Source organism: Danio aesculapii, chromosome 4 (assembly GCF_903798145.1).
Source record: "Danio aesculapii chromosome 4, fDanAes4.1, whole genome shotgun sequence".
In the NCBI taxonomy this organism is placed as follows: Eukaryota; Metazoa; Chordata; class Actinopteri; order Cypriniformes; family Danionidae; genus Danio; species Danio aesculapii.
In genome coordinates, this window is record NC_079438.1 from 59,851,353 (window position 1) to 59,863,852 (window position 12,500).

At 40.1% G+C, this 12,500-nt stretch overlaps 1 protein-coding gene across 1 annotated transcript in view; it reads left to right on the top strand.

Annotated features, from left to right (window-relative positions):
* Window positions 1-2,011: 2,011 nt before the first annotated feature.
* The window catches only part of zgc:165507 (uncharacterized protein LOC561188 homolog), a 10,758-nt gene continuing 269 nt past the window's right edge, over window positions 2,012-12,500 (top strand). The window contains exons 1-4 of the mRNA XM_056456299.1: window positions 2,012-2,304; window positions 5,504-5,647; window positions 6,421-7,221; window positions 10,980-12,500. The exon at window positions 10,980-12,500 is cut by the window's right edge and continues 269 nt beyond it. Coding sequence (XP_056312274.1) covers window positions 2,091-2,304; window positions 5,504-5,647; window positions 6,421-7,221; window positions 10,980-11,257 — 1,437 coding nt within the window. The 5' untranslated portion in view covers window positions 2,012-2,090 and the 3' untranslated portion in view covers window positions 11,258-12,500. The remainder of the gene's footprint in view (window positions 2,305-5,503; window positions 5,648-6,420; window positions 7,222-10,979) is intronic.

Genomic DNA, 12,500 nt, shown 5'->3' on the forward strand with positions numbered 1-12,500 from the left:
CGAATGTTTACTGTACGTGTGCCACGACGTGAACAATGTCACATAGACGCTCACTGTTTATTGCTTTAATATATGCGCATAATAACTGCAGTCAGCATGTGGTGATATCGCTTACAATAACTTTGCAGGAAGGTATTTGGATTTGAAGAGCGAAGCTGAAAACAAAAGCTTATCTTACACTGGGCTTGAGTTCACATCACATGAGCGATCTCTCTCTCTCTCTTTCTCTCTCTGTGTGTGTGTGTGAGACGCTGTTGGCTTCAGAACAGAAAAAAAAATCACATGATAAGAATCGCTCTGTTTTGTTTGATTTGTAAACAATGGCACTTAAGATTGTGGCCACGCCCACTTTTCCATACCCTTCAGCATCAGGAGGCGGAGCTCACATTATAAGCAGAGGCAGGCTCTGACAATGACTGACAGCTGTAAACACTGTTGCCAGGACTCATGTTGTCTTGGTGGCCTTTAATATCCATAAATCTCTCTCTCACACACACACACACACATTATCTGGACTGTGAACATCTTGAACCGTCAGCTAGGCATTTAGGTGAGCAGACCAATGATTTATCAGTAAAACATAATATCGAAATAAAATTATAAAGTCGAGACCTAAATTCATACATAAATAGACTCTATACATGCAACTATGGAGAAAATCTAAGTGTAAACCTTTTTTTGTTATATTCTGTACATCAGAAGTCATTTTTAAATGCGTTTTTTCTTAGATAACTAAATAATTGTAGCATATTTTAATATAATAATTACATCATTTAGCATATTTTACAGAAGACATGCATTATAACGCATTATAATGCATTATTATATAGTGGTCTCAAACTCAATCCCTGGAGAGCCACAGCTTTGCACAGTTTAGCTCCAACCACCTCCAATTTACACCTGCTTAAGTAGACTTGAACACCTTGATTAGTTAGATCAGCTGTGTTTGAATAGGGTTGGAGCAAATCTGTGCAGAGCTGTGGCCCCCCAGGAAAGAGTTTGAGACCTATGCATTACAATGATAGTCAGTCTAACAATATTTATATTTATCTAGCACAAGTATAGCTCAGATGAAGTATTTTGACTAATATATATTATGCAGAATGGCTATATACCCATATTTTGATATTATAAATTCATAAAAGGGATTTAAAACATTGGAGGAGAAACTTTAAATAGGACTAGGAATTAAAAATATTGAATAGGAATAATTATAAAACATATAAAATAGGTTTCGTACATTTAATGCATTTTGAATCAGCTCACAATGTAAGTATATTACTGTGCATCTTTAATCTACTGTTATGCATGGAGATATTAAGATCAACATGATGGTTTCCTGCTGTTTGAGTGTGTTTGCTTTTAATTAGAGCTCATTTACAGGAAGCTCCGCCCACAGCTCTATATCTGCTGTCACTGTCTGCCCACATTCATCTAAAAGCAGAATATTTTATATTTATTTTTATTATTATAACTTACAATCATACAAAACTGTTAGATGACACATGTAGCAGTCAAACAAAAGTTAGTCAGAGATGCAAAACATATTAAAATTCAATAAAAATGTAAAAATTAATTATTAATATTCATTCATTCATTTTCTTTTCAGATTAGTCCCTTTATTAATCTGTTTCTCAGATTCAGGAATTTCTCACAGTATTTCCTCTAATATTTGTTCTTCTGGAGAAAGTCCGATTTGTTTTATTTCAGCTTGAATAAAAGCAGTTTTTAATAGTTTTAAAGCCATTTTAAGCTCAATATTATTAGCCCCCTTCAGCAATATTAGTGTTGGATTGTCTCTAGAATAAACCACTGTTATACAATGACTTGCCTAATTACCCTAACTTTACCCTAATTACCCTAGTAAAGCCTTTAAATGCCACTTTAACCTGAATACTAGTGTCTTGAAGAATATCTAGTCTAATATTATGTGCTGTCATCATGGCATTGACTTGTATATATTTTAAAAAAGCAGACTCATTACAGTTGTTTCCAGACAGGTTTTCTGAACACGCCCACTCAGGATATCTCCGCCCCTCACTCACCTCATTCGCTGCCTGTCTGTTTCTCCTTTGCAGTGATTGGCAGAGATGCCTCCACCTGTCGGACCTCCAGCCGTCCCGCCTCCAGACGGGGGGTGGGGCTGGGCTGTGGTGGGCGGGGCCTTCATCTCCATCGGCTTCTCCTACGCCTTCCCCAAAGCCACCACTGTGTTCTTTAAGGACATCCAGAGGATCTTCAACGCCTCCTACAGTCAGGTGGCCTGGATCTCCTCCATCATGCTGGCCGTCATGTACGCCGGAGGTGAAATACCTGCAAAACACCACACTAAACTTACCTAACATATTCACTATATTACATGTTTATTGTGATATGACATTTCATAATTTTACTTAAGACTTTTTAAGTTATTAGACCTTTTAATATGTAAAACGTAAATAATAATAATATTATTTTCCCCCTAAATTCCATGGTTCAATGTATTTATAATGTATATATATTTATAGTGAACACACATATATATATATATATATATATATATATATATATATATATATATATATATATATATATATATATATATATATATATATATATATATATATATATACATACACACACACACACACACACATATATATATATATAGTTACATTTCTTAATTTTAATAATACATCTGAAATAATCAGGCCTTTTAATGACAAACATGTAAAAAATGGGAAACAATTATTTAGATTTTAGTTATTAAAAGGCCTGATTAACTCAAATGTCTAAGTAATATTATGAAATGTTTTTTATTTATATTTTAGTTACTAAAAGAATCTAAATAAACATCATGAGACGTCATATAAATTGATTTGTTGATTTTTTTCAGGACTTAATTTTCTTCCATTTGCAGTACTATATTGAATTTGAGTAATCAGCAGTGTCTAATTAATTAAAATGATTAAATATATGCATCAAAACAACAATATAATAATAGATGAAGTATTTTGTGTTTTTCCAAATTTAACATTTTCCTTTTGATTTTTAAAATAATTAATTTAATAAAGTTCAATCAAAATCAAATGACATGAATTCCTAAAGCATGTATAAAACAGTTCATTGACATCTTAAACCATACACTAATAAGGCACTATAAGATTCATCTTTAGAGTTTAATCTAATACAAATACATTATAACTGGTAAAAGCATTAACAACTGATTAAATCTTATAAAATGTAACGAAAGGGAAACAAAACTATTTCATTTTTTAGCAAAAATAATAATAAATAATATAGAAATTTAAAAATAAAATGATCATAAAAACTATTATAGTAAATCATAAAAATATATATAAATATAATAAAATACAATAATAAAACAAATGCAAATGTTCATATTTCTTCAAAATGAAATAGTTTAACTGATTTTTTTGCTAACATAATAGTGTTGAAGCGCTGTATTTGACGTGAGGCGATGCTTAATGACGTTCATTAGAGGATGAATTAAACTGATCCTCTGTTAAACATGAAGCCGCACAGAATGAAGATTCAGACGTAACACAGCTCCAGCCCAGATTACATCTGCATCTTTCATTATGAACCAGCTTTAATATGCAGATCTGACCTGAACACACACACACACATACATACACACACACACACACGCGTCAGGCATGATTCACTGGAAAGCAGAAATCCCATGATGCATCTGCATTAAAAAGCTTCAAGTAAATGAGTTTTTCCTGCTTGTGTGTGCGTGTGTGTGTGTGTGTGTGTGTGTGCGCGCGTGTGTGTGTGGCCGGCTGGTAAACTTGAGCTGCTGTGTTATAGAGGACAGATATCGGTTGAGTCCTGTAACCCACACCAGCACACACAAACACTCACACAGACACACATGCAAACACACACAGAGAGACACACACATGCACTCGTGCACACACTCACACAGACACATTCACACACACATGCACATAAACACGCACACATGCACACAAACACGTGCACACAAACACAAATGCGCACACACACACACACACACACACACACACACACACACACACACACACACGCACGCACACGCACACAGTTCTCCTGTTCAGCCGGTCAGTGTTATTGTGTGTGTTTTGGAGCAGAGGATCATGGGAAGGTTCACTACCTCCTGCTGCTCCGCATGTTAATGAGATCAGGAGTCGAGACGCTTTCAGAGCTAAAAACAGAGCAGATCTGACCTGATTTCAGCACAAACACACACACACACACACACACACACACACACACCTGATGATGTAACACTTTTTAAACAACAGATTTATATTTTGACAAAATACCATCAGTCTGTTTATTCATTCATTCATCTTCCTTCAGCTGAGTCTCTTTATTCATCAGGGGTCACCACAGTGGAATGAACCACCAACTATTCCAGCATATGTTTTATACAGCGGATGCCCTTCTAGCTGCAACCCAGTACTAGGAAACACCCATACACACTCATTCACACACTACGGCCAGTGTAGTTGATCAGTTCCCCTATAGCACATGTGTTTGGACTGTGGGGGAAACCGGAGCACCCAGAGGAAACCCACACCAACACGGGGAGAACATGCAAACTCCACACAGAAACACACACTGACCCAGCCGGGACTCGAACCAGCATGAGGCGATTGTGCTACCCACTGCGCCACCGTGTCACCCCCAGCAGTCTGTTTATCACTCATAAATAAAATAGCATTTACTTTAGTGACGCTTTTTAAAATATATATTGAATTAAAAAAGATTATAGATGTTTTACCATATATTTTTACAGCTGTGCCACATGTTTTACTGTAGTCCTTATGGAAATGGTGAACTTATTAATGTCACTTTATTAATCAGTTAACAAGGAAATGTTAATTATATTTAAAAGTGCAGTAAGTTTAGTAATGTGGCACTTCTGGACTCTGCATTTATCATTATCATGTCCAAACACATGCGGTACAGGTCAATTGGGTAGGCTTGGGTGTTTCCCAGTGATGGGTTGCAGCTGGAAGGGCATCCGCTGCATAAAACAAGTGCTGGATGAGTTGGCGGTTCATTCCGCTGTGGTGACCCTAGAATAATAAAGGGAGTAAGTCGAAAAAGAATGAATGAATGAACCTCAGCATTGATTTACTGTTATTCTGGTGGACTGTGTGTGTGTGTGTGTGTGTGTGTGTGTACGTGTTTTTGCGACATGTCAGGACACAAATCTGTATAATGACATAGGTATGACACAGGTATTATAAAAAGGAGGTGAAATATGAGGACGGTAGTGACGTAAAGCTTATAAATCCCACAGGATGAGTTTAATCAGAGAGTAAAGCTGCACACTGTCTCCTGTGATGGTTGGATTTAGGAGTATGGTGGGGTTAGGCCAATACAATATTCAGTTTAGACAGTATAAAATGAATGGAAACCTATGGAATGTCCCCACATTTTTACAAAAACAAACGTGTGTGTGTGTGTGTGTTTGTGCGCGTGTGTGTGTGTGTGTGTGTTCCAGGCCCCATCAGCAGTATTCTGGTCAACACATACGGCTGTCGGCCCATCATGATCCTGGGTGGTGTCCTGTGTGCCATCGGGATGATCAGCGCCTCCTTCTGCAATAATGTGTTGGAGCTCTACATCTGCATCGGCGTCATCGGCGGTCAGGCTAATACTCGGCTGCTAACACACGCTAAACCCTTCATTTCTCTTTAAATTGGTCATGAATGTGTGTGTGAAGTTTCAACACAGATGTATACCGGTGTGTGCTGATTTTCAGTTTCCATTCAGCCAGTTGACACCCAGCGCAGTGTGTCGTGTATATATACAAACAACAATTAGCATGCTAACCAATTAGCATGCAACACTAGCTTTACAGACTATATAGTCTTTTACTATGACAGTTTAAAAGCTGTATTATAAACAACAACGTCTAATTAGCATGCTTCGTCAATGTTGCCGTTTGCGTAATTTGTTTCCAGCCTCTGATTACTATGCTAAGTGACTAGCATGATAACTGATTAGCATAACCAGACAGATGAAGATGACCAATTATCGTGCAATGCTAACTTTCATGTCACATTTATGTAGTGTTTACAAGTTGATTAGCATGCCAGCCAATCAGCACATTACATCATATCTTTGCCATTTATGTAGTATGTTTACAGCCTCTGATTAGCATGCTAATTAATTAGGATGTAATGCTAACCTATTAACATGCTATGTTATCCAATTAGCATGCTATGCTAACTTTTATGTAACATTTATGTAGTTTGATTACAGCCCTTGAATAGCATTGTAACCATTAGCATCATAAGCAGTTTTTATGCTTTGTGCATACTTTACACAGCCTCTGATTAGCATGCTAACCGATTAGCCTGATATCTGTTCAGTGTGCAGAAGCACTCACCGCATGTGTTCTGCTCTCTTCCACAGGTCTCGGTCTGGCCTTTAACCTGCAGCCAGCGCTGACGATGATCGGCAGGTATTTCTACAAGAAGCGTCCGATCGCTAATGGCTTCGCCATGGCAGGCAGCCCGGTGTTCCTGAGCACGCTAGCACCGCTAAACCAGTACCTGATCAATGAGTATGGCTGGCGGGGCAGCTTCCTGATCCTGGGCGGGCTGCTATTAAACTGCTGTGTGGCCGGGTCCCTCATGCGCCCCCTAGTGGCTCCAGCCGGCTCCGCAGCACCCCCTGCAGTGCTGGAGGAGAAACACACCGAGAAGGAGAAGCGCACGGCCTGGCAGACGGTCAACAAATACCTGGACCTGTCGCTGTTTAAGCACCGCGGCTTCCTCATCTACCTGTCCGGGAACGTCATCATGTTCCTGGGCTTCTTCGCCCCCATCGTCTTCCTCTCGCCGTACGCCAAAGACAACGGTGTGGACGAGTACCAGGCAGCGTTCCTGCTCTCCATCCTGGCGTTCGTGGACATGTTTGCACGTCCGTCCATGGGCCTGCTAGCGAACTCGCGCTGGGTGCGTCCGCGGATCCAGTACTTCTTCAGCTTCGCTGTGCTGTACAACGGCGTGTGCCACCTGCTGTGCCCGCTGGCTGAGAGCTACACGGGTATGGTGGTGTACGCTGTGTTCTTCGGCTTCGCCTTCGGGATGGTGAGTGCAGTGCTGTTCGAGACACTGATGGACCTGGTAGGAGCGCAGCGGTTCTCCAGCGCCGTCGGACTCACCACCATTGTGGAGTGCTGCCCGGTGCTCATCGGCCCGCCGCTCGCAGGTCAGCAGACACATTAACTAATAGTATATTTTACAATCACAGTTGATGAAGGAAACTCTTTGCTTGACATTCTCCCTTTGTACGAGGGGGAAAGCCCCGCCCACTAGTGCCCCTCATTAGCATAAACAGCAGCCCTGAGTGAGAAGCAGCTGTCTGTCCATTAGAGTGTTTGAGCTGCTGAAGATAATAGCAGCATAGACTAATGCAGAGTTCAGACTGCAGGATTTTGGGATTACACCTGAAATCACGTGGTGAATTCGTTCACGTGAGTAACAATCACACAGTGTGAACGATCAAACATACAATCTGAGAGAATCGCCGAGGAGTCGCTGACGCCCGTCAGATATTGGGCATGCTGAACATCTGTCTGCGATTCAGATCATGCTGTGTGAAGTGAGTTCTGATTGAAAATGACATCAGCAATCGCCTACAGCCAATGAGAGAGCAGCATTCACTAGTACTGGTATCTGCAGACTAGGCATGGGCTGGTTTAAGATTCTGACGGTGTGATAATCTTGGACAGATATATCATGGTTTGACGGTATTGTGCTCACTGCTCTAAAATATATTATTTTTAAATGTCTGGGTAAAAAAAACAAATACTTTTCCCCCTTTGAACACAATATATGTTAGTTTTTTGAAAAATGTATAATATTTTGGATCAGTAAACACGTCAGGCTTATTATTCAAATGAATCATGGGCTTCTGCTGTCTTCAGTAGTTTCTAAAACACTGATTTTTTTCTGCTGGAGATACCGCTGTCCTAAAAAAATAAGCAAAAAAAGTAAATAAAAAAAAGATCTCACTCATACCTCAGGAACGGTATTACAGAAAATGTGGGCGGTTTTAAAACCTTGACTTTTCCAAACCGCGGTATACCTTGAACACGGTTATCATCCCATGCTCCCAGCGGGAGGTTGGGGAAGGAGTTAAAAGCTCTTATTTTCAGTTTATTTGGAGCCATTAAATGGAGGAAAACTAGTGTAAATTTGGCAGGAGCACCCGTGTCTGTTCGACATGTCTGAGCAATACCACAACCGGCTCGACAAAGAAAAAATGTTGAGGAGAATTGCTAATAATAAAAGCCAGGTGTGCAAAATAAGTCCACTTTCTACCCCACTAAAGGCTCCTTTCTCAATATGTAGTTAATAACTAAAGATATACTACATGACCACTTCTCGCATGTGTTTGGTTGAGAGACGTAGTTTTCAGATCGAGACAAAGTTGTCTGCTTTTGTAAAGTCATGCAGCGTGAAACCCCGTCGCTGACCCATCTTGCAGCGTGAACACAGCAGCGACGACACACTAGCCCAGATAGTGATGCAGTGTGAACACATCTGTGACACGACTACTTTGAAAATCCTGCAGTCTATTACCATTCTCTTATTTATTTATTTTTTAACTGGCTTAACTTTTACCCTTACTTAACCTCAAATATAGATTTGGTTTATTGCCGTTTTTGGTGTGGAAATTTGTTTTATGTATAGACCTTTTTCTTGGAATGCAAAATTACCCATCATGCTTTGCGTGTACGCGCAAGGAGAATGCTAAGCACTTCCGGTCGGCAGCTGATGTGTGTAAACAGTTCATTCAGACAGCTTTGAAATGATAGTTTTAATCTATTTTACCTGCATTTATCGTCTTTAAACTGATACTGATATCGTCCTGGACTGATCATTTAAATAATGTGATCTAATAGGATGGAAAACATCAGCTGTGAGGTATTTTCCCCTCGTCAGACGGCATCTCCTGCTGTTTAAATGAAGCCTCGTCATGGCTAATGTCACCTGTACTGTCCCACTAACACACTGATTTAATAACTGTGACAAAGTGAAAATAAACTGACATATTGAAATGACAGAGAAACACAAACCGTGGTGAATACTACACACTAAATAAAACAAACGGCTCACGATTACAATCAACATGCAGATCAGCCAGCAGAGTATCAGTGACGGACTTTTATTGGTCATTTTTGTAAATTGCATGACTTACATACCTGCTAACTTTCATGCCAGTAATCTGGCTTGAGGTGAAGTATTGTGTGTGTGCGTGTGGTGTGTGTGTGTGCGTGTGTGTATTGAAGAGCCGCTGAGCTAAGAGCTGACCGGCCGGGGAAACACACACACACACACACACACACACACACACACACACACACACACACACACACACACACACACACACTGTATTTCTGGCGGCACATGAACTAGGAGAATGGTTTTCTCGTGCACTTGAAGCACACCTGACAGATGATAACGGCTTTAACACACACCTTTCAAAGTTGTGTGTCACAAAAACACTCCGTAATCCACGCAAAACGCTATTGAAACCCATTTTCGGAGCGCAAATCACCGGTTGTAAACGATGTAAACAGAAGTTCTTAGCATTCTACCGGAAGGCGCTGGTCGCTAAGGCGCCCTCCATGCAGCAGCCAAGAAAAAGCTCTATATGTAATTGTGTGTGAATGTGTATATATATACACATATATAAATGTATTTTATTTTATTATTTGTATTTGTTTTAGTATGTCTTCGTCATTTACTCTTCAGTTTTTCCTTTTTTATTGTCACTGCTGTTGCTGGCACTATTACTAATATTATTATTTAACAACCTGTTTATCGGTTATTACATTGGTTATTATTGTATATCTAGGTCCAAACTTTTTGGGCCGAGGGCCAGATGCAAAAAAAACAAAAAACGTTGTCCCAGGCCAAATTTTACACAGACACACACACACACATATATATATATACATATATATATATATATATATATATACATATATATATATATATATATATATATATATATATATATATATACACACATACATATAAATATATATATATATTGATATATTGATATATACTGATCTCATTCTGACACCAGTGTAAGAGGCCTTATGTTTTGTTTCATAATGTCTATTAATATTATATTCCTTCATTACTGCAACTGATCCCTGGCAAATTAAACAGACACATTTCCCGCTGACCTGAAATATTCTCTGCCCCAACGTGACTGAAATCTCCTGCACTCACTGCTGATTTCCCTTTATCTTGGTTGCGCCATGGCTCGCCAAAACGTGATCATCAATTATTTCCTTCAGTTTGTTCGGTTCGTTTACTTCATAACAGGAAGTGCTGCCTAATTGAAGGCATCTGATAGCGACACCCGGTGGTTATTTATTGAATTACGTTCATTTTTGTCTAGCGGGCCAGATTCTATTGATATTTATAAAAAGCTTCGCGGGTCGCCACAATACTGATAGCGGGCTGCAGATGGCCCGTGGGCCATAGTTTGGACACCGCTGGTCTACATCATGTTTTTCTGTGTTCAAAAAATACAAAATAAAGAAAATCCTGCAGTCTGAACTCGGCATAAGAGGATTATAGATGTGGAGTTTTAGATGAGCAGCGACAGGAGCGACATAGACTGACAGAAGACTGAAGCACACACTCACACTGAAGCACACCTGACCAGCACTGACAACACACACACTGCTGTTCTACATCTGTCACTATGCTGATGCACAGCCGTCAGTAGCTCCGCCCTCTTTTTAAATCTCATTTGCATTTAAAGCGACAGTCAAAATTAGGATCAAGGCAGTTTCGGAGAGTTAGAAAACATTATCAGTGTGTTATTCTCAGCTCAAACTCACACACACACTCTAGAGACAGCAGAGACGTGTTTACAGCTTGTATAATAGCACACACACACACACACACTCTCTCAGACTGAACTGCTGTGTTTTGCAGGTAAACTGGTGGACATCACCAAGAACTACAAGTATATGTACCTGTGCTGCGGCGCGGTGGTGGTGCTGTCCAGCATCTGGCTCTTCATCGGGAACTTCATCAACTACCGGCTGCTGGACCGCGAGCGCAAGCGGGACGAGAGTTACCGGCAGGCGGAGCGCGAGGAGCCGGAGCCCACGGAGAACACTGCAGACGCACACACAGACACAGACACACAGGCTGAGCAGCAGCTCTGCGAGAGTACAGACGGCGTCATGCAGAGAGAAACAAACATCTGAACATCTATGCAGAACACAGACTCAACACACTGCACTGCCAAAGCCAACGACCAGAGCAGGAGGAGCAGAACACACACACACACACACACACCTGCTGACGGCCTGCAGAGCTGCTGGAGCTCCAGCGCAGAAATGCAAACACACAATCTCAAAAACATACACACCTACACACTCATGCAAACAAACACACACATGCACATGTAAACATATACAAAGACACAGACACACACTCTCAAAAACACAAACAAATGCACACAAACACACACTGAAACACACATGCACAACACATAAAATGTATACAAATTCAAACACACACACTAACACACACACAAACACATGCACTTATACACAATTTGTGTAATCATCCATACTCAAACACACAGAGATACACACCAACATGCACACAAACATAATAGTACACAAATGGACACAAGCGCACACACACACATGCACATGAAAACACACAAACACACTTAAGGACTACACAGTAACACACACACAGAAACATGGACATGTAAACGCAAACACACAATCTCAAAAACATACACACACACACACACTCATGCAAACAAACACACACATGCACATGTAAACATATACAGACACAGACACATACACACACTCTCAAAAACACAAACGCACACACTGACACACACATGCACAGCACATAAAATGCAAACACACGTCTCTGAATGTCCAGCTGTGTGTGCTTCTGATGGTTTAGAGCCTGATCAAAGCGTTCCTGACCAAACACACTTCTGCAGACCTTCATCATCATCATCATCTTCATCATCAGCAATACAATCCACAGTGGGCTCAGGGGAAACGCTGCTTCTGCTTCTTTTACAGGGTCTCCTGCAACACACACACACACACACACACACACACACACACTACAGATTTGTATTGCCTTAAACATATAGAGCAAGCGTATATTATTAATATTCCACGATGAACTGTGTATAGTACTGTTATATTTACTGTATCTGCTGATGTCTATGAACTAATCTAATGTTTAGATGCTAAACTAACACACATACAGTATCAAACATGCGTCTTAGATTTGATTTATTTCCCTGAGAATGCAGCATCTCACATCTGGTTATTTAACACATGTTTTTAGCTGGTTTTCTTTAGTTTTCCAGCAGCAGAGGTGGAGTTATTAATGATTGCATTATTATTTTTACTGTAATAAATAGGATCTTCAAGCCTAGGATGAAGCAGCATGTAAATAACTAACACT